The following is an 18828-nucleotide window of genomic DNA, read 5'->3' as shown; positions in this document are numbered from 1 at the left end:
GATCAGAAATTAAATTCTCTAAACTACTTAATTAACCTCCACATCCTGTCATCACATAGCAATTTTGTATTGCTGTGAATGAATTGCAAATGCTTTGGTACATTAATCGAATCGAATTGTGTACAAGTGTCTGCTGTTTACTACATTATCAGTTGCAATGTTGCTCAAACTATAATATACTGGTTCTCATCTGAATAGTTTTAACCCCCAAAACATCTCTACCTCAGTCAAGTCATTTAATGCAAAATGGTTGAACCAGTTGTCATCATCTGTCAAGCTTATAATTTTTTTTGTAAATGTGACTTGAATTGATGAATTGTGCAGCTGAATCTTGATCCCCACTAATGAAGGTGAGTTTACAGCATCAGATCCACCAATGATCAACCAGTTCTCTAAAATAGGGCAAAGGTGAATCTCGTGAACCTTCAATTGGTAACCGAGCGAAACATGGAAACGGCGGAACAACCAGGAAACGAATGAACGCTAGTACAGTTCAGTAAAAGTGTGAATCCTGTCCGGTCTCTTGCAATCGATATACAGTACTTACAGTAATGTGTACATGTGCTGTTGAAATTCATAGACGCCATACAGAAGACATTCAGCCTTGTGCATTTTCAATCACGTAAACTACAGTTTGGGTTACAATCAGGAAACACTGAAACTGTGTGCCGTCATACAGCATGTCAACATCTTTTGTGAATAATGACAAAAGTACTTGTTATTCTGATGGTATTAGATGCTCATTGACACAAATACTTACTTTTGAGCGATGAATTTACAGGCTTTTGCAAGGAATCCATTGTGCGGTGCTGTTCGTAATAATTGTTTTGAGAAATGCATTTACTGGTTTGCAAATATTAAGGATGATTTAAGAAATGCGCCAAAGCAACTGAAGAATCTGTAACACAGCTTTCAATATGATATAACCTATGCAGTGCCTTATATGTACAACAGGAAGCCATTTGGGATTCATCTTTAGATAGGATGTTGAAATACATAGAAAATTAAGAGTTACAAATATTTCACATTAAAAGGTTCACTTCAGAAAATTATGAGGAGCTGAATTGGAGCAGATTCTGCTGAGGACAGACAGGAAGATGTCGATTAGGAGTACTAGACTTGTTTGTAATAGATGCTTTTTGTACAATGTTGAATAAATACAAATCAGAATGTATCTTTAGTTCCTGATTATTCATCAGTTAACTGACTTGCATAATTGAAATGGACCGTACCCCCAAATTAAACTTATTTCTACTCTAAATAAAAGCATTTTAAATAGCTAACAGGATGTTTAATGGTCCAAACCAAGTATCTGAGAGGTTGGGGAGTTACTATAGGTCATAGATATAAATCTAGACTCGTTTTTTTTTTTTTTGTACATATCAAACACACCAATGCATTTGAAATATAGCTGCTTCTCAGACATCTGAAAAGGAATATAAAACATTTATGGCATTTGGCAGATGCTCTTATTCAGAGCAACTTACAACTAAGCAGTTGAGGGTTTAGGGGTCTTGCTCAATGGCCCAGCCTGACAGATTTGTGGTGCTGGGATTTAAACTTGTAACTTTCTGATCCAGAGTTAAATGCCTTAAAACACTGAGCTACTGTACAACCTCCCCTGAACAGCACCTAGCAGATATGTTTGGAGAAGGGGTAGCTCAGTGGTTTAGATGTTGGACTTTAGATCAGAAAGCCATATCTGACCATCACTGAGCTAAAACTGCTAGGCCCCTGAGCAAGACCTTTAACCCTTAACTGCTTAGTTATATGAATAAGATAACTGAAAATCACTCCGGATTAAAGTGTCTTCCAAATGCTGTAAATTGGTACAACCAAACTTTATTAGGATTAAAAAAATAAAATAAAACCCCCCAACCAGAACCTGGATTCTACACAGACTAGCAAGAAGTGAAATGGAAACATATGCGACCATCATGCTGTCGGAGTGCAATTCTTTATTTCGCTGGCCTGAAGTGCATCCATTTCTCAGTGAAGAAAAAAAAAATGTAAATACAATTCAGACTGACTCCTTTTCCCAATAATTGTTAAAATCCTGATGCCTTTTATTTTCTCAGGATAACCATACAGTCGACAATAGTTAAATGAGGATGTAAATTAAGTCATACTGTGGCGTTGGCAAGTTTTTAAGAACAGTTCTTAACTCAGTGATTTGTAGAATGTTAGCCAAGGTATAGCGAAGCCATTGTCAGAAATGGTAGCCCCAAATAAAAGACCCTACTGCAGCTCCTTTCATCATCCATCTTTTTTTTTTTTTTATAATCAGTTGTCATACTGGGTGTGACATCTAGATTAGCATTTCTGAACTAAATAAAAAAAAAAAAAAAAAAAAAAAAAAAATGTTTATTGCTTAAAGTTTATATTGTGGTTCATCTTGGCTCTTTATGGTTGTACACTGGTTCTTGAGTGGGGGGCATAAAGGTTGGTTTCATATTCATGAGTTGTTAACCCAAGTGGGCCATTTTGATTGATCAAAGCTTAGCACTTCGTCACATCTTTTAAAGCAACATGAGTATACTTTACATTTTGAATATACACTATACCCAATCATCTGAATTAAGTCAAGTACACAAAAGCTACATGCTGATTTTTATTTATTCAACATTGAACGAAAAATTCATTACAACAGAACAATTCTAGTACTCCTCATCTACATCCTCACCATCTTCAGCTGAATCTGCTCCGACCTCTTCATAATCCTTCTCCAGGGCAGCCATGTCTTCTCTGGCCTCGGAGAACTCACCTTCTTCCATTCCCTCCCCAACATACCAATGAACAAATGCCCGCTTGGCGTACATTAGGTCAAACTTGTGGTCCAAGCGACTCCAGGCTTCGGCAATTGCCGTAGTGTTACTCAGCATGCATACAGCCCTCTGGACCTTGGCCAGATCTCCACCAGGTACTACAGTGGGGGGCTGGTAGTTGATTCCCACCTTAAAGCCGGTGGGACACCAGTCCACAAACTGGATCGAGCGACGGGTCTTGATGCTGGCGATAGCAGCATTGACATCTTTAGGTACCACGTCGCCACGATAGAGCAAGCAACAGGCCATGTATTTGCCCCGACGAGGGTCACATTTCACCATCTGGTTGGCTGGCTCGAAGCAAGCGTTCGAGATCTCAGCCACAGACAGCTGCTCATGATAGGCTTTCTCAGCAGATATAATCGGGGCGTAGGTAACCAATGGGAAATGGATACGAGGATACGGAACCAAATTGGTCTGGAACTCAGTGAGATCTACATTTAGAGCGCCATCAAATCGTAAAGAAGCAGTGATTGAAGAAACAATCTGTGCAATCAGTCTGTTCAGGTTGTTGTAGGACGGACGGTCTATATCCAGATTGCGCTTGCAAATGTCAAAGATGGCCTCGTTGTCTACCATGAAGGAACAATCAGAGTGCTCGAGGGTGGTGTGAGTGGTTAAGATCGAATTGTAGGGCTCTACCACTGCAGTGGAAACCTGGGGAGCAGGGTAGACCGAGAACTCCAGCTTGGATTTTTTTCCGTAGTCAACAGATAGGCGCTCCATCAACAGAGACGTGAAACCAGATCCAGTGCCACCACCAAAGCTGTGGAAGATCAGGAATCCTTGCAGACCTGTACACTGGTCAGCCTACAGAGGATAAACACAATATAAGGGAACCTGGCCTGAGAGGTCACATGGTATCAAAGAAAAGAACAGTGAACACTAAATCACAATGGTGCACTTCTGCTTTCAAGAAAATTGAAAGTCATGCATAGGGTTGCAAAATTCCAGGAATTTAAGACAGAACTTTTCATGGGAATTAAGGGGTATTTAGTTGAATCTCATTTGCACAGTTACAGCATTTAGCAGACTCCTTTGTCAAGAGCGACATACAAAAGTGCACACAGGGTTATTGAGGCCACACCCCTACATGCACTGAGAAGTCTTTATATAAAAAAAAAATAATAAAAAAAACACAACTAGGTGAATATTTACACAAATTTTAAAAAACTTTGTGCAACAAAATTATACCAACAATTAAAGCCATCAAAAATTTGTATTGGTTTGCATGCAGGTCAGTTTAGGACCAAACAAACATTCATTTAAAATTCTCCCAAATCACTAATCAATTTTCATAAATTGCCAATAATACATTGCAAGTCTCCAACTTGGAATATTTCCCAAATTCCCCTGGAAAGTTTTCAGATATCTTCCACCACTTTGCAACCCTAGTTGTGCATGGCCACATCCAAGCAAACAACCTTCTGTAATACTTACCATTTTCCTCATGCGGTCAAGAACAGAGTCTACAATCTCCTTGCCAATGGTGTAGTGGCCCCTGGCGTAGTTATTCGCTGCATCCTCTTTACCACTGATTAGCTGTTCTGGGTGGTAAAGCTGACGATATTGTCCATTCCGGATCTCATCTGGAAGCAAGCAATTAAAACAATGCATTAACAAAATCCAAACATTCCTTGTTTATAGGACATCATGGTACCACAATAAAATTAACATTTATGGGAACACTTTACCTACAACTGTTGGTTCCAAATCAATAAAAACAGCTCGTGGAACGTATTTTCCAGCACCGGTGTCACTGAAGAAAGTACCAAAAGATGAATCAGCCAGGCTGGTGCTGCCAGAAGTGATCATCCCATCAGGCTGGATGCCATGCTCCAGACAGTACAACTCCCAGCAGGAATTTCCCATCTGGACTCCTGCTTGACCAATGTGCACTGAGATACACTCCCTCTGTAGATACAATACATAACACACCAGTCAAATCAGATTCCTGATCGAGACATAAAAATGAAGTGCATTTGCAATAGAGTTTGTAAGATTACCATTTTAAACAAAAGAGTAAAATATATTATCCACAAGATCCTTCTTTGAACTGCAAAGTAAAAAAAATCCACAATAAATACAAAAGAACTCAATAAAGCTGACTCTTTATAGTGGCACAGCAGCAAACTAGCTGCTTACCCTAACAATTCTGCCCCCATAACCACCTGAGCTGAACATTATAACAGGTGTCTGCAATCTTAGGGGGCGTGGTCTTTCAATTAAGACCGGAAGTAACGCGAACACCCGATAAACTCTCTTGACACTCTGTGCGACGACTCTTGATTTAATTAAGATCAAAAGCCTTTGGTTTTAGAATCTATATAATTAACAACATTAAAGCCGTTTAGTATTCGGTCGCAGATTGCCAGGCGTATACGTCACTAGGGTAAAATAATTAAATGACGTAAACAGGCGGACACGCCCACTCAAAAAACGTGTAACAAACCGGTGACTGGAAGATCAGATCACTTTATTGCGTTGGATCATTGAATCTCGATCCACAGAATAAAATTAGTTTTTTAATAAGCAAATTCCAGCAACACATTCAATTATGCAAATTTTCTTTGTATTCTGTAGAAATGTATCTTAAATTAGGAGAAATTTCTTGGGGTTGATTAGGACATGATTGAGTCATTATTTAGACTCGGACCAGAAGACTCAGGAGGTGAGTTGAACATTTCTGCTTACTGTTCAAAGCCTTTATGGGGTGTGTCAAGGTGTGATTATGGGCCCTATCAAGCTTAAATTTCACTTGAGATTTTTGTAAATGCATGATTGCACATGCCAGATCCATGCATGATGATAACTAGAATCAAAAATGTCTTCGAAAGTGCAATACATATCAGGATCAGTAAGAGCTTTATTGCCAAGTATGTTTGCACTTGCATTTGTTTTAGTAAAAAAAAGATTAGAGTTGCACATTTTTATAAAACACTAGCAAAGGAAACGTATGCAAATAAATAAATAGAAAAGTGGTGTTGCATGTATTTTTATTTTTAGTGCGCAATTGGAAGAGCATTTAAGTGTTCATGAGGTAGATTGTATCACGTTCACTCTACAGCACAGTGAAATTCTTTCTTCGCACATCCCGGCGATGTTAAGAATCTGGGGACAGAGTGCAGGGGCAGCCATGATACAGTGCCACTTTAACACAGAGGGTTAATTGCCCAAGAGTGGCAGCTTGGCAATACTGGGGCTTGAACCCTCGACCTTGCAATCAGTAACCCAGAGCCGTAACCACTGACCTATCACTTCCCTATAGTCCATTTGTCATTTCCTTATTTGTACTAACAACCCGCTAAATATGTAGGTCATGAAAATAACCTGGCCATAACCTCAGGGAAAAAAGTTTTATGATTGAAAAAAAGAAAAACTGGCTACTGGTCTGGGAAACTGTGTTGATAAGCCTCATAGTAATGGGTTTTATAATCTATTTAATACATAAACAGAATGTGTAAGTGGGTCTTGGTAATGGTTGGTGAATAAGGATTTGCTTAATACACCTTTAAGATACATGGTTAATATCATGGTGTACTTTCTATATATGAAATGTCATATGTAATTTTTTTGGGTGCCATCTTTACTAATCAAGGTTTTATTGACTGAAGACAAGTTTGCAACCAGTTAACAGATCAAATATTCACATACATTTGCTTGTGATCTCCCAGATGAAGGTTAGTTTTAAAGTAACCAGGAGTTTAATGTTTAATAGTTTGATTCCTAATTTAGTTACTTGGTGTTTGGTAAGGAAGGGCTACATTGCATCAGCAACACGGACTCAATGACAAACAAGTCGTTCATAAGAAGACGACTGATGGCGCCTGCATTCATGGAGAAGCGTAGCAGGAGTTATTTGTTATCACAGAGGGTATCTGCAAAAGTGAACGGGAAAGTTTCAGTGGACAAAGTACCATGTACTTGAATAAAAGTAGAGATGTGACTCTAGTAAAAGTGAAAGTGTCCCTTATAAATAAAAGTACAAAAGGATTAGTTTTCAAATCTACTCAAGAATCCAAAGTACTATGATTTATTATGGCTATAATGTTCCTATTATCATCATTGCCTAATCGACTCGGTTTATGTGAAAAGACTCCAATATTACTCTCAGCACACCGATCTATTAATAGAAATATTTTGATGAGTCAAACAACGATTGGTGATTATGAAAATGATCATGAGCCCAAAACCTTCTTTTTAACTACTTAAATAAAAAAATTAAAAAAGGCCACATTTGTTGTGGCGAGTTTAAGTCAGAAGTTTATTTTAGAATTTCATCTTTCATCACCTCTCAAAATCTTCTGTTTGCTGTTGAACTGATGCTGAACTGTATGTCGGTGCTGAGTAGATACACCAAGCGGCAATCATAACAAATTCAAAATGTTTAAAAGTTCAAAATCATGCTTTGATTTTAATGGGGAGTGACGAGGATGGACAAAAAAATGAGGTTATTAGAGGGACTGAGCCCGTAGGACGTTTTAGAGACAAGGTGAGAGATGGGATTGAGTATATTAGTAGAAGAATGCTGAGGATGTAGCTGCTGGTGGGAGGAAAAGATACAATACTACAGAAATGAAATTTGTATTTATTTTTGAGTAGTTAATGTGCAGTATGTGTAGCAGTATAGATTTACTGTCCTCTAAAAATAACACAATACAGACATTATTGTCTAAATAACTGGCAACAAAAGTGAGTACACCCTCAGTGATGACAGCTGTACGTGGTGTAACTATGTAAATAAAACTTTCTTTCGGCTTCTCCCATTAGGGGTCGCCACAGTGGACCATCCGCATGTTTGATTTGGCACATGTTTTTTTACGCTGGTGCCCTTCCTAACGCAACCCTCCCCATTTATCCGGGCTTGGGACCGGCACTAAGGCTTGTGCAACTCGAATGGCTGGGGTTGGTTCCCTGACCGTGGTTCGAACTCAAGCCGCAGCGGTGAGAGCGCCGCATCCTAACCACTAGACCACCAGGGAACAGTAACTACGTAAATATGTCCTATTCATTATGTTCATGTTTTTATTTGCTATTCAGGACCATACAGATTTGTGTATGTTGTATTAGAGCAGTTATAATGTGGTGCTTTGAGTCCAATTCTCTCATACTGACCACTGGATGTTCAACATGGACCTCATGGTAAAGACTCTCTAAGAATTTGTGAATTGGAGTAGTTGCTCTCCACAAAGATGCCAAGGCTGTAAGAAGATCAGTTACAGTACAGTGGTCAGGGTCATACAGAGGTTTTCCAAGACGGGTTCCACTCGGAACAGACCTCACAAGGGTCTATCAAAGAAGTTGAGACCTCGTGCTGTGCGTCAGGTGCAGAAGCTGCTTCAAAAACCAGATGCATGAGTGCTGCAGCATTGATTTAAAGTTTGCAGAAGCAAAAGGTCTGCATGCCAGTGCTCTGACCAAACGCCACACACTGCAACAAGTCAGCTTGCAGGCCGTCGTCCTAGAAGGAGCCTCTTCTGAAGCTGCTCACAAGAAACACAAGAAAGAAACAGAAGCAACAACCTGTGCAGCTCTGGTAAATTCCATGCCCAGGAGGATTAAAGCAGTGCTGGATAACAGTGATGCTCACACAATATTTACATTTTGGACACAGTTTTGATGTTCATTTCATTTTTGTTTGTTGCCAGTTATTTAGACAATAATGGCTGTATATTGAGTTATTTTCAGGACAGTAAATTTGTACTGCTATACAATATACAAGTTTAATTTCTATAGCATTGTCTCTTGAGAACATAGAATAACATGGTTGCTGAAATGAGGGGTGTACTTACTTTTGTGAGGGTGAGGTACTGTATGTGTGTGTGTGTGCGTGTGTGTGTGTGTGTGTGTGTGTGTGTGTGTGTGTGTGTGTGTATGTATATATATATATATATATATATATATATATATATATATATATACACACACACACACACACACAATAACATGGAACAACAATAACATAAAATAACACAATAAAATAGAATAACATGGTTGCTGAAATGAGGGGTCTACTCACTTTTGTGAGGGTGAGGTACTGTATGTATGTGTGTGTGTGTGTGTATATATATATATATATATATATATATATATATATATATATATATATATTACAGTATCATCATCATCTTTCAGCTTCTCCCATTAGGGGGCGCCACAGCGGATCATCCGTCTCCATACCCCCCCTGTCCTCTACATCTGCCTCTTTCACACCAACATGCATGTCTTCCCTCACCACATCCATAAACCACCTCCTTGGTCTTCCTCTTTTCCTTCTTTCTAGTGGCTCCATCCTCAGCATTCTCCCACTGATATACCCCATGTCCCTCCCCTGCACATGTCCAAACCATCTCAATCTCACCTCCCTCACCTCGTCTCCAAAACGACCTACATGCGCTGTTCCTCTAATAAACTCATTTCTAATCCTGTCCATCCTCATCACTCGAAACAACGAAAACCTCAATATCTTCAGCTCTGCTACCTTCAGCTCCACCTCCTGTCTTTTACTCAGTGCCACTGTCTTTAAACCATACATCACAGGTCTCACCACAGTCCTATAAACTTGACTTTAAACTGCATCTTTACTAAACATCTCCATGCTTCTACTGGTATGTTATCTGGTCCTCTGGACTTTCCACTGTTGATCCTCTTAATCACTGCTCTCACTTCCTCCTTACTAATCCTATTCACTTCCTGCTTCACCATCTCCACACCATCCAACCTTCTCTCTCTCTCTTTTTCCTCGTTCATTAGCTGCTCCAAATTCCCCCTACATCTTTTCAACACACTCTCCTCACTAGTCAACACATTTCCATCTCCATTTTTTATTGCTCTAACTTGCAGCACATCCTTCCCAGCTCGGTCCCTCTGCCTGGCCAATCGCTATAAATCCTTTTCTCCTTCCTTGGTGTCCAACCTCTCATACAGCTCCTCATATCCCTTTTTACCTGCTGCCACATCTCCTTGTACTCCTGCCTTCTTTTCTCAACACTCTGTCGATCCCAATTCTGTTTCTCCAACCTCTTTCTCCTTATGCTTTCCTGCCCTTCCTCGTTCCACCACGTCTCGTTGTCTTCCTTTCTATTTCCAGATGTCACACCAAGTATCTTTCTAGCTGCCTCCCTCATCACTCCTGCAGTAGTTCCCCAATCATCCAGCACATCTTCATCACCACCAAGCCCCTGTCTGACCTCTTCCCTGAATCTCACACTATGTCTTCCTCCTTCAGTTTCCACCATCTTATTCTTCTTTCAGTCCTCACTCTTCTCCTCTTCTTCTTCACCTCCAAAACCATCCTACAGACCACCATCCGATGCTGTCTAGCTACACAGTCCCCTGCCAACACTTTATAGTCTCCAATCTCCTTCAGGTTGCATCTTCTACATAGACCATAGTCCACCTGTGTGCACCTTCCTTCACTCCTATACATCACCCTATGATCCTCCTTCTTCTTAAAATACATATTTACCACTAATATCTCCATCCTTTCAGAAAAATCTACTACCATCTGCCCTTCCACATTCCTCTCCTTAAAGCCATACCTACCATCACCTTCTCATCACCTCTGTTCCCTTCACCTACATGCCCATTAAAGTCTGCCCCAATCACCAATCTTTCATTCCTATGTACACCTTCTACCACTTCATCTAACTCACTTCAAAATTTTTCCTTTTCCTCCATCTCACAGTGGACTTGTGGAGCAAAGGCACTGATGACATTTATAATCACCCCTTCAGCTTCAGGTTCATCACTCTATCAGAAACTCACTTCACCTCTACAACACTCTTACTGTACTCTTCCTTCAGAATCACCCCTACACCATTTCTCTTTCCATCCACAACATGATTGAACAGTTTAAACCTCCAATGGTCCTGGTCTTACTCCCTTTCCACTTGGTCTCCTGAACACACAACATATCTACCTTTCTCCTCTTCATCATATCAGCTACCAACCCAAACCTTCCTTCTCCTCCACTTCTCCTTTTCCTGCTGTCTCTGTAGACGTCTTCCTCCTCTCCTGTTCCTCCTTCGGCAAACAGAACCTCATTTCCACCGGTATTCTTTTGGCTAACGATACCTGTGACGGTCGTTGGTAACCCGATTTGGCACATGTTTTAAGCTGGATGCCCTTCATAATGCAAACCTCCCCATTTATCCAGGCTTGGGAACGCACCAAAAGTGCACTGGCTTGTGCAACCCTAATGGCTGGGTTTTATATATATATATATATATATATATATATATATATAATTTAACCTTGTGGTCAATGCTGAAAGTTGAACATCTAGTTTTGTCTTTGAGACGGTGTCCTGAACCGGCTCTGGTATTTACAGATAACAGTACAGTGAATATGCATGACTGCTTTTTGTTGTAGCTGAGACTGGTTAAGCTTTTCTGATTCTGTAAATAGATTCCCACTCTATTTACAGGGGTGAGAGCCTGTGTGCTGTGAACAGTGTGTGTGTGTGTGTGTGTGTGTGTGTGTGAGTGAGAGAGAGAGAGAGAGAGAGAGAGAGAGAGAGAGAGAGAGAGAGAGAGAGAGGTGTGCCGTGAGTGATGTGTGGAATGGGATGGGTTGCCTGGTTGGATTAGAAGTGGTGTGTTTGATGTGGTAAGTGGTGACCCATCACTTAATAGTTTCTATTCTTTTTAATATTTAAAATGCCCTAAATTGGGGATGCTCTGCATTGTGAAAGCTTTTATGCAGTGACTTTGCACTCTTCTGAGGAATCCCGGTTGCATGTTATTGTCAAGAAACCTATAAATGTAAATTAAATTTTTTTTGTATTTTTAATAGACTGGATGACTGGATGCAGTGGATGACTGCTACACTAAAAGATTAATTCAATTATTTTTTTATTTGTATAGCACGTTTAACATTGTTCCCAAGTAGCTTTAGAGAAAATACAAATAGGTCACATGAGCTAGATCACATACAGCTGTGCAATTAAGGGGTTAAGGGCCTTGCTTAAGGGCCCAGCAGGGGGATCTTGGTGGCACTGAGATTTGAACCCATGCCCTACCGATTAGAAGTCCAACATCTTATTGTTACCACTACCACCAGGTTCTCATCTGTTCCCTGATGGAGAAGTGAATGCAGAACTTGACTGCATTACAGACCAAATCCATCTTCATGGTCCTCGAGTTTAACCCTCCACATTAACCTTGTGGATCTTTATGTGGAACCATCCTCACCTGCCGGGACATAATACAGACATTAAGGGATCTTTGGGATATGAGACGGCCCACCAACACCACCAACACACTTGAATTAATGTAGGAGTGTTGGGGGATGAAAGCATCCAAATATCCCAGTTCACCAAAACATCTATATCCATGATCCCTCCACATCACCAAAGACGTGATCTGTTTGTTCAAGTTCATTTGATGGTCAGTATAGAAGTTCCCAGGCGAATTGGTGTGTGGTCGATGGGATAACTGGCAAAAACCTTTTCTAAATTGTTCATCTCAAATGACCATGCATTGCTACTTAGTTAGAAATTGCCAGTCGGTTTTCTTCCCATTTAAGTTAATTTCCGGCCAATTTCTTTGTCTCATAGAGTTTGGTAGTTTCTCTGGAAAAAGTTAAATTCTTAAGTAAAAAAAAAAGGAGAAAGATTTCCATCTTCTCCAAATTATATTACTAGTGATATCACACAACCCAAACTCAGAGGTTAGTTCTAATATCCTACTGAAAGGATAAACCAGGGCTTTAGCTTTGCTTTAGCTAGAAAGGGAGAGAACACAAAACATTGGCTGGATTTTCCCATAGGAGAGGGAGCATAGGGTTACCACACAACAGGTGCCCTTAACATTCCTCACATAGCCATGTATGGGATAATAGAGGACAGTAAAGAATGTAACACTCTCTTCTCTCAAGACTGACTCTGTCAAGCTGTGTGTGTGTGTGTGTGTGTGTGTGGTTTTTGTGGCATCTTGCAGCTAGGCTTCAGCAGCAGATCCTTGAAATACTGTGTTTTGATGTTGGGCTTCAGTGATGTTCTATCAGATTGAGAACTGGGGAGTCAATACCTTTTAAACTTTTTGTTATTTTTCTTAAATAGATGATTTTGCAGTGCTACAGGGTGCATTTTCCATCTGAAGCAGATCATTGCCATTATGGAATTCTATTACCATGAAGGGTGTAACTTTGTCTGCTACAAAGTTTAGGTGGGTGGATGGTAAAAAAACCATCCACAGAACATTGTGATGTACAGTACAGGGGTTAGGGCTCTCTTACCATTCTGTAGCTATGAGTCCAAACTTGAACAAAGTCTAAATAGAAGAACATTTTCACTTCCTCCTCCCCACAGGCAAACAGGGAGGTGGAAGCTTAATAGTTTGGGGATGTTTAGAGACTTATTCATGGAAAGTGAAAGGAATCCTGAACCAACATGGCTACCATTCCATACTTCACCATTACACCAGGAAATTCTATCTCTACAGCGAGTTACTGGAACCGACTTCACCGTACAACAAGACGATGAGCCGATGCGTACATCAGAGCACGTGTGTGTGTTATTTAGAGAGCAAACAGTCCTTTTGAGTCTTATTTATCATGAGGGACCTGCCCAGTCACTGCACCTAAATCCTATTAAACTCCTCTGGGATGAACTGGATTGTAAGATCAGAAAGAACCATCTCCAACTAGTGAACAATAAATTTGGCAGCTATTTTAGTATTCTGCATTTCAGCTGAATGTTGGGGAAAAGCAAACTGTCCAGATGAAGTGAAAGTTTAAAAGGAACCCTTTTACTTTTACTGGAGTCACATTTTGTGTAAAGTGTATTTCTATTTCACCTCAGGTGTATATATATATATATCAGTGTGTGTCTGTGTATACTGTATTCATTAATTATTCCAATATCAGCAGGCAGGTTATATAGTCGGACTAGCCCACTGTGTGCTGTTCCAGAGGGGTGCAGCTGGATAAGATGGGTTGCTATGCGGCCGCCATGTTGGAATATTCGATTCCTGGTGGATGGTAGGGGTGGAAGGAAGGAAGGAAGGAAGCAGTGATTCGGGAGAGCTGGAGAAGCGAACACAGGATTCCGCTTTTCGGTTCTATTGGAATTGAATCCCTGGTTTGGCATTTCTTTTATCCTTGACAGGACAACAGGGGAAGGAATAGCTGCTGGAGGTGGAGGAAAAGCAGGTAAGGAGAAAAGTATTTTGGGGAAGAAACTCAGGAGGTTCGGTTGATGGGTGAATTTTGAGTCGCAGTTGCGGTATGGTTATTATTGGGTATTATTTAACATTGGGACACGGAGGAAGCCGAGGGAAAGGGTTTTTGAATTAACAATGATGACTTTGTTTGGTGTGATAATGTTGGGGGTTTGACTGGATATGTTGGCGGTGTGTTCGGAGTTTCATGGTAGTGAGGAATGATGGCTTGGTTGTGGAATAACCGTTACAATAAATTTTGAATTGAACCAGGCGCGTGCTCGGTTATTCAGTGTAACGGTTGTTTTCAGACCTCGCGAGCGCAGTCGTGTTGCGCTCGGGTCTGGTAAAAGTTCTCGACGAGCTCTGCGTCCTTCAGCTGTTGGTTCCAGGGCTGTCTGCGTGAATACATGAGCCGGAAAGCCGTCTGCTTCCCCCCCCCCTCGTGTCCTGAGTCGGTCCTGCACTCAGGCCCGCTTTATTTTTAGCCTAGAGCGCCCAAGGACTTGAGGTTTCTACTCCATCCAATCCTCCCTTTTCCCCTATATACACAGTCATCTCCTACATGGATCTACCTACTGCCATCACGATTTCCTAAAAACTAGTCACTAAATAGCTACGTCGGCTACAACTGGTATATGTTCTCCATCATGAGATCCTCACCTACACTTTTACTCCATGCTTACACCTTTCTAAGAACAGTTTGTTCAGGCGTCCTGGTAGCGGCGGCTTCTGCGCATGCGCACGCCACTTTCCCACCCATATCCATGCCTCTTCCTGTGGATGTAGTCTGAAGTCGAAAGTCACGTGCTTTTGTTCAGAGTGTATACACATTTATTTATTTATGTATTATACATTTAAATCATATAATAATTCTTTTTAACTAATCGAGTTTCACCTATTCTGTTGTGTTATGGGATTTTTTTCGGTTCTCTGGTTTCCTCCATCGTCTTCAAAAACACTAAAATCCAACTCCTTTCCTTTCCCATAAATAAATTTAGTTAACATTCTGCTCATGTTGGGTCATGAGATTCTTCACAGGTTCTCTTTTTTCTCCATCCTCCTCCTCCTTCTTAAAAAACCTCTAATATATTGTTTCATTAATATTATATTTGTAAGTTTCACACACACTGATCATGGCATATGATGCGGTTCTTCCGGGTTTCATATAAATCTATTTATTTTCTTATTACTTTCAACTAATAGTTTGTCATGAGGTGCAAACACTTTGCTCATGTTGTGCCATGGAATTCTTCCATGTTCTCTGGTTTCCTCCACCCTCTTCTTCTAATATGTATCTTGACTACTGTTACTATGTGACCATATGAATGAGTGACAAGTTGGAAAGAAAGAGAACCGTTTCTCTTCTTTGTGTTCTGCTACATCATCACACCACCCTGTTATTGATTGTTTGTAAAATTCCTCACTTTATACTGATTTGAGATTACATCCACCTTTCCAAGATAAGATTTTTAGATCAGAACATGATTTCTATAGCTGACGTCTTAATGAAAATTATTCAATAAGAAAAATTGCAAGTTTTTTTTTTTTTGCACAAAACAGCTGGACACATTACCGGAAACTGATAGTTGTAACCTGCTGATTAGAATATTAGTAATAATATGGATATCGACTTTGTGTTTCCTTAAAAGGCATGTTTTCCCTTAAAATGTAAAAAACTTGGCCTAAAGTTTTATCAGGAGCCGATAAAGACATACGAAACAATGTGAATGGAGTGGATTATTCAGTTTTCTAATCGAAACTTCTGGACAGTGGAGGTACCAGGATGTTTCCTGTTCTTACTCAGGGATTGGGTCAGTGTGCAGCCTGGGGAAAGAACTCATGTAGGGAATGCATGCTTCAGGTTGCACTGATTATAGGAGGACAGGAAGAGGGTTGTGTTTACAACAGGAAACACATGGTGTGTGTGTGTGTTTGGTACTACAGTAAAGTGGTGCACTTTACTCTGAATTGTTCGGCTCCCTCACCGCGTCCCTCGGGATGCTTCAGGAAGACGCCTTTTTCCTTTCAGCATCAGCCGTGGAGACTTGGTGTGAGAGAGAACGAGACAAGGAGTCGAGTCAGATCTTCCTAAAACAGAAGAAATTCACGTCGTGTCATGGGACGGTTTATCACAGGGCACGGCCGCACGTTATTTTTGAGTGAGCTATAGCTTTCACACAAACACCTACACACGTCCTTGCTGGTGTAATATAAAAACCGTAGTGATTCACTCCAAAAATAAGCTAATCGTTGGCAGTTGTTTTCTATTTATAGTGACGTCTGTGGCCGATGTAATGACTGGAAACTCCGGTTAATAAGTCCTGACACGTGCACAAACACAAACCCTGAATCAATCCAGATTGCCACAAAGTCTGACAACATCACGATTGTCTCCTCACACACACCGCAAAATCAGGACAAGGCTTGGCGTGAAGGGGTCCGTATGTGGAAATATGGGCATAGAATTGTAATAGAAATGCGCTGAAATAAGCCTTTGTGAGATTGTATGGGGTCTTAAAAGAACACTTTATCTAGTCTGAGTATACAGGTCAATCATCATCATTAGAAGCAGCAGCAGCAATCCTAATGACACTGATATTTACTTATATTGGGTAAAAGAAAGAACCGGTTCACCTGAAGAACATGAAGTTAAAGTGCAGTTATTCAAAACTCTCATGACCGTCCAGTCATATGCATATATTTAATCCTACAGGGGTTATATGATTATTTCCTTTTTAGACTTTTCAGAAAGGAACTTTTGTTTTTTGTTTTCTCAGCATTGGTTTGATCGACACGATGCAAGGAAACGACTTATTGCTCCAGAGTTTAATCCCATCTTAGGATAGATTTTCTCATGGGTGTCTCCTCTGAAGACCTTTTTTCTTTTTATTCTTTTTTTTTTTTATGTTTGTCGTTTTCAAATAAGCAAGCTTTGTTTTATATGAAACTAGCCGCATTAGAGGTATCCAACACCTGATCTTAAGGGTCACGATACATCTGCAGCATTTTTCTACTCACCAAATAAGTGTAAATCTCATGGAGAGCCATCAATCTCACACAGATCCCCTTGTCTACATGATGGCAATGCTATATAGTCATAACCTGCCATTGCAATGGGAGCTTCATAGAGGAGGGTTGTGATACGTGGATAAGCAGAAAAAGCGCCTGCTGTTTGTTTTCATGGATTTTTGTTGTAGTTACTGCTGCGGATCTCCAACTGCCCTCTGTGCTGCATTGACGTGTTTGTGCGTGTTTGGTCTTCTTGATGAATATTAAACGTGGCGAGGTACGCTTGTGTGGCCTGCACGTAATATATGCAGCATGGGTTGAACACGTGGTCATGGTGTAACACAGCTGGGACCTTGTGCGACACATCTGGTATGAACTGAATTTGATTTTTCTATATAATTATTAGTAGAGGCGCTTTACTTTTTTATAATTTAGAAAGCTACTGATAATTTGTCGGAGAAACAAACACTACGGAGACCAAGGCATGTCCTGAGAGTAACATAGAATACAGGTAAACATTGCAGAGGTAGAGCTGCATCTTCCTGCAGACACAACAGGAAAACAAAGGTCTGGTTTTCTTTAATCTTTTTTCTTGTCTTTTTTGCACTATAAAGTTTTTGTTTGTGAAAGGGCCATGCGTTAGAAGTCAGAAGGCACTTGACTAAATTGTTGATTTGTTGTCTGTCTGAAGTATCTGTACCGTGTACAATGTATTGCATTGAATCGCATTGTGTTGAATCGAATCGAAATCCGATCGCACTGAATCGTATCGCGTCCCTTCGGTAGTCGCTTCATAAGTATATTTACTGTATCTTAGCGTTGGCTATGCATCGAGATGCGAATGGCACCTGCCTCAGTTATGAAGATGCACATCCACACAATCGCCCATGACACCAGAGTCACCAACTCCTAGTTCCAAAATTTCCCGTTTTCTGCTTCACCCTGTATCAGTGAGAAAAAAAAAATCTATTCCTCTATCAGTATTCAAACTTGTGGGTCTGGAAAACAGCGAGTTTAAGATATTTAGATGTAGTGTGATGGAAAAGATCCACTAAGAACTCCCCTCCCCCTCACTCCCCTGCCTGGCTTGATCAAGCTGTACTTACAGTTTCCAGGCCAATGAATGCTCCATTCACAACCAGCTTAGCACTCTCAGCTAGAGTTCAGCTCTGCATTTTTACCCAAACATCTCTTTTACAAGTGGGGTGTCGATTTGGTGTACAGGGAAGTGTGTACAGTGAGGAAAATAAGTATTTGAACACTCTGCTATTTTGCAAGTTCTCCCACTTAGAAATCATGGAGGGGTCTGAAATTGTCATCGTAGGTGCATGTCCACTGTGAGAGACATAATCTAAAAAAAAAATCCAGAAATCACAATGTATGATTTTTAAACTATTTATTTGTATGATACAGCTGCAAATAAGTATTTGAACACCTGAGAAAGTCAATGTTAATATTTGGTACAGGAGCCTTTGTTTGCAATTACAGAGGTAGTATTTTCTGTAGTTTTTCACCAGGTTTGCACACACTGCAGGAGGGATTTTGGCCCACTCCTCCACACAGATCTTCTCTAGATCAGTCAGGTTTCTGGCCTGTCGCTGAGAAACACGGAGTTTGAGCTCCCTCCAAAGATTCTCTATTGGGTTTAGGTCTGGAGACTGGCTAGGCCACGCCAGAACCTTGATATGCTTCTTACAGAGCCACTCCTTGGTTATCCTGGCTGTGTACTTCGGGTCATTGTCATGTTGGAAGACCCAGCCTCGACCCATCTTCAATGCTCTAACTGAGGGAAGGAGGTTTTTCCCCAAAATCTCGCAATACATGGCCCC

The 18828-nt window shown here is 40.6% G+C and overlaps 2 protein-coding genes across 9 annotated transcripts in view; one reads left to right on the top strand and one right to left on the bottom strand.

Moving 5' to 3' along the window:
* Nucleotides 1-2598: 2598 nt before the first annotated feature.
* Nucleotides 2599-4996, bottom strand: LOC310716241 (tubulin alpha chain-like). Of its 2 annotated transcripts, XM_083523248.1 has the most exons (4): nt 4832-4996; nt 4520-4739; nt 4266-4414; nt 2599-3635 (listed from the first exon to the last, which is right to left on the bottom strand). In XM_083523248.1, the coding sequence occupies exons 1-4, from the start codon at nt 4832-4834 to the stop codon at nt 2658-2660; spliced, it is 1350 nt and encodes a 449-aa protein (XP_083379374.1). In that variant the 5' UTR covers nt 4835-4996; the 3' UTR covers nt 2599-2657. The 2 variants fall into 2 exon arrangements, with proteins under 2 accessions (XP_083379374.1, XP_083379375.1); XM_083523249.1 differs by lacking the exon at nt 4832-4996.
* Nucleotides 4997-5246: 250 nt separating this feature from the next.
* The window catches only part of ptk2aa (protein tyrosine kinase 2aa), a 128046-nt gene continuing 114464 nt past the window's right edge, over nt 5247-18828 (top strand). For 3 of the 7 annotated variants that reach the window (XM_083523518.1, XM_083523516.1, XM_083523517.1), the window contains exon 1: nt 13803-13979. Coding sequence is in view for 2 of the 7 variants with exons in the window: in XM_083523507.1 (XP_083379633.1) it covers nt 5454-5496 (43 nt within the window). In the remaining 5 variants the exon portion in view is untranslated. Of the gene's footprint in view, nt 5497-13801; nt 13980-18828 lie in introns of those variants that run through there. The other 4 variants (XM_083523507.1, XM_083523524.1, XM_083523515.1 and 1 more) reach the window with 2 other exon arrangements.

Source organism: Silurus aristotelis, assembly GCF_946808225.1.
Source record: "Silurus aristotelis genome assembly, chromosome: 21".
Classification (NCBI taxonomy): domain Eukaryota; kingdom Metazoa; phylum Chordata; class Actinopteri; order Siluriformes; family Siluridae; genus Silurus; species Silurus aristotelis.
The sequence above is the reverse complement of the archived record's forward strand: the minus strand, read 5'-3'. Positions and strand labels throughout refer to the sequence as shown.